We start from the raw sequence: 3,324 nt of genomic DNA, 5'->3' as shown, positions 1-3,324 counted from the left end.
AACTCACAACACCATGTAACAAGAGACCTCAATGATTTAAAATTAACAATACACGAGGGTAGACTAGTAAAATTGTTTTCAGACAAGTCCAACTCTCTCAATGAAGGGGCTACATGAGCCATGGTTTCTAAGAAACTCAAATTTGTAAGGTTGCATTTCGTAAGGTATAATACTCTTAGGTTGGGTAATAAGGAAGGTGAACAAGGATATATAGAAGGAAATGTAGAAAGATCAGCTTCAGATGCATATAAAGAAGTAAGACTGCTTAAATGATAAATTGTAGTTGGAAGTGTTATGAGCTCTGTGCAATTAAAGATCCGCAAAACTTTGAGGCTAGTAAGATGTCCAATTGTTGGAGATAGCTTTCCTATATTACTAGATATAAAATGTAAGTATTCTAAGGACTTCATTTCTTCACTATAATGAGGATACGATTCAATGTTATTGCAGTCTGCTATGAACAAATGTATGAGGGACTTCAACTTGAGGTAGGGTGGGCACTGCTTAAAGCCATTAACATGCCCAGAAAGCCACAATGAAGCAAGCCTACCAACAGATCCAACTGACTCATGAACCTTTATTAAACTTCTACATCCATTAAGCGACAAATTTTCAAGGTTTATTGCAGCGGATAAATCAGGAATTTCCTCCAAGAACTTGCACTCACGAAGATAAATATTCCTCAACAATTCACAATTCTGCAATGAAGAATAAAAAAAGAAAGAAGGTAAACTCAGACTTAAAGTAAGCTGACATTGAAATTGAAATTAAACAGCTCAAGTATCGACATAAGTACCATAAATCCTTTCCCAAAATGTTTGATGGAACTATATGGCAATTTCAATTCAATCAGGTTCTCCATTGAGAAGCTTGAAGGCAAAGATAAAAAAGGAAATCCAGACCAATTTATCCACCTTAAGCTACTAGGTAGAAAGTCCAGAGTTTTAGAAAATGTGACATTGTTAACATCCAGCAATACCAGGTTTTTCACATTTTTAAAAGCTCTTGAATCAATATCAAGCTCTGTAGGTTGGCAAAAATTCATCTTTATGGCTTTAACTACTCTTGCTACCTACAAAGATGCACAAGACAAACATTTCAAGTCATTTAAGAATACTACACTCAATACTTAATTTGTCAGTATCAAAATGTTGTTCTCATGATAAGTAAAAATACAAAGTTTGTTCAAAACGTCTTACCTTATCACCATCTAAGACGTCCAAAGCATCGGCATCAAGCAACATTTTTTTTTTCTTTTGAGATTTAGAAGTGTCCGAAAGAGCAATTGTGCGACCCATTTGTTGTATTAAGTCATGCATTTCAATCTCATTGGATCGGTTAATAGTAAGAAGTGATAGATTCATGAGCTTTGTAATTCCCTTTTCCACTCCTAAACAACTGCATGCCTTTAACTTACTTTTAACCCTCTCTATATCTTGTCGTGCGAATAAACAAGAAATCAAAAGGAAAATTTCTTTTACATCATCTTCAAGTCCATCATAACTTATTTGAAGAATATCTTTAATATCTTTGTCGAGGTAGGAGTTTTCATATTCTTCATCCAATATTTGTTTAAACTTGGAATGATCGGTCGAATAAAGGAATGAACCTAACACTTCAAGAGCCAAGGGAAGTCCTTTACAATAATGTGCACCCCGTTTTGAAAGGTCTAAATAATCACTTGAGGGATGTCTATTCTTAAAGGCATGCCAGCTAAAAAGCTCAAGAGCTTCGTCATCATTCAATCCTTCAACTTTTTGCAGTATATCAAAACCATGTATGGACAATAAATGATGGTTTCTTGTTGTTGCAATGACCTTACTCCCAACTCCAAACCAATCACGTCCTCCTGCCAAAACCTGTAATTGTTCACTCGTATCTATATCATCAAGAATAAGGAGAATCTTTTTTGAGCATAGTCGATCCCTTAACACGATTATTCCTCTATGGACATTGTTAACTTTGATCGAGTCATCCATTAAAATCTCATAAAGTAGCTTCTCCTGTAGCCGAACAAGGCCCTCATATTGCTTTGAAGCTTCTCTAATATTTGCCAAAAAACAGCAACCTTCAAAGTCATTAGCAATTCTATTGTGTAATGCTTTGGCCAAGGTTGTCTTACCCATGCCTCCAATTCCATATAATCCTACCATAGTAATTCCATCAGACATAACATGTGAGAGTAAATTCATAACTTGTTTGTCAACTCCAACTGGATATTTTGCTATGTGCAATTCCTTCGTTGTGAGATCTAATTTCTTCAGGACTTCTTGAACAACTTTTTCGATCAAATTAGCCTCATCACTGCATTTTGAGGGGAAAAACATACATGAAGAAATATCACTTTTTTGTTAGACTCAGTTTTAAATCTCCGAATATTTGGATATATTTGGTATGGAAAATAATAATAACAAAAATTGTAAAAAAAAAAAAAAAAAGAAAGAAATAAAACATGCAGGCAGATATTGCTTTTGCAACAAATTTATTAGCTAGATAAAATTCTTCGCCAACTAAAAGACCATAACAGCTACTTTCTCAAATAAATGAACAGACCATAACAGCTACTTCCTCAAATCATGCTAAAATTCTTGCAATTCATGAGGCTAGTTGTTGAGAATGTGTAGGACTATGTAGAACGATTCAACACATTCATGGAACATGTTGAAAGTATGGTTTTAACCTAAGGGTATTTATGTAATTGTCTTCAGCCCTAAGGCTCCCTACTGTGTATTTATTCGCCATTTTCCCTTGTATTTTGTGTATCAATTCAATAATAAGGAAAAGATCTGTATCATGGTTTTTCTCCCTATTCTAGGGCTTCTACATAAGTTGTGTGTTGTTCTCGCTTTTCTCCTTTCCTCTTCTATATTTCATCATGGTATTAGAGCATGGCGACGAAACTCTAGCCGTCATCGACGAGAATCAACCACAGACTTCTTCAGCAGCCCCCATGGGAACCACCGATGAGCTCCAAGCATTGAAATGAAGGCAACCATTCAAGCGGCTATGAAGGAATACCTCTAAGCTGCTCTACCACAGCTCATCCCAGCGTCACTGCCTTCTAGCCACTGTCGATGGAGGAGAGATTCAGCCCAGCCGAGATGTTCTAGCCGTTACGCGAGGGAGAACCAGCCGCTCCAGTTTAGACCAGAGCTGCTTTTGACGATCAAGACGAACGATCGCACCGAGCCGCGCCAGTGGGTCGTGCCAAGTTCCTCTTCCACACTGTTCGCGTCGCTCGTGCCGATCGCTCCCAACCTGATCAATCCAGCCCCAGACCAACCGCTTCCTCCTTATATGTGCCGAGCCGAGCCGATGAACATC

At 37.4% G+C, this 3,324-nt stretch overlaps 1 protein-coding gene across 1 annotated transcript; it reads right to left on the bottom strand.

Moving 5' to 3' along the window:
* Nucleotides 1–7: 7 nt before the first annotated feature.
* Nucleotides 8–2,494, bottom strand: LOC120068927 (disease resistance protein RPV1-like; the record flags this gene model as incomplete). The annotated part of the gene is made up of 3 exons (XM_039020568.1): nucleotides 1,200–2,494; nucleotides 797–1,072; nucleotides 8–698 (listed from the first exon to the last, which is right to left on the bottom strand). Coding segments are annotated over exons 1-3 (2,095 nt in total), but the record flags the coding sequence as incomplete, so codon positions are not given.
* Nucleotides 2,495–3,324: the final 830 nt, after the last annotated feature.

This window comes from Benincasa hispida, unplaced genomic scaffold, assembly GCF_009727055.1.
Source record: "Benincasa hispida cultivar B227 unplaced genomic scaffold, ASM972705v1 Contig1485, whole genome shotgun sequence".
Taxonomy (NCBI): Eukaryota; Viridiplantae; Streptophyta; class Magnoliopsida; order Cucurbitales; family Cucurbitaceae; genus Benincasa; species Benincasa hispida.
This window is presented reverse-complemented; position numbering and strand designations above follow the sequence as displayed.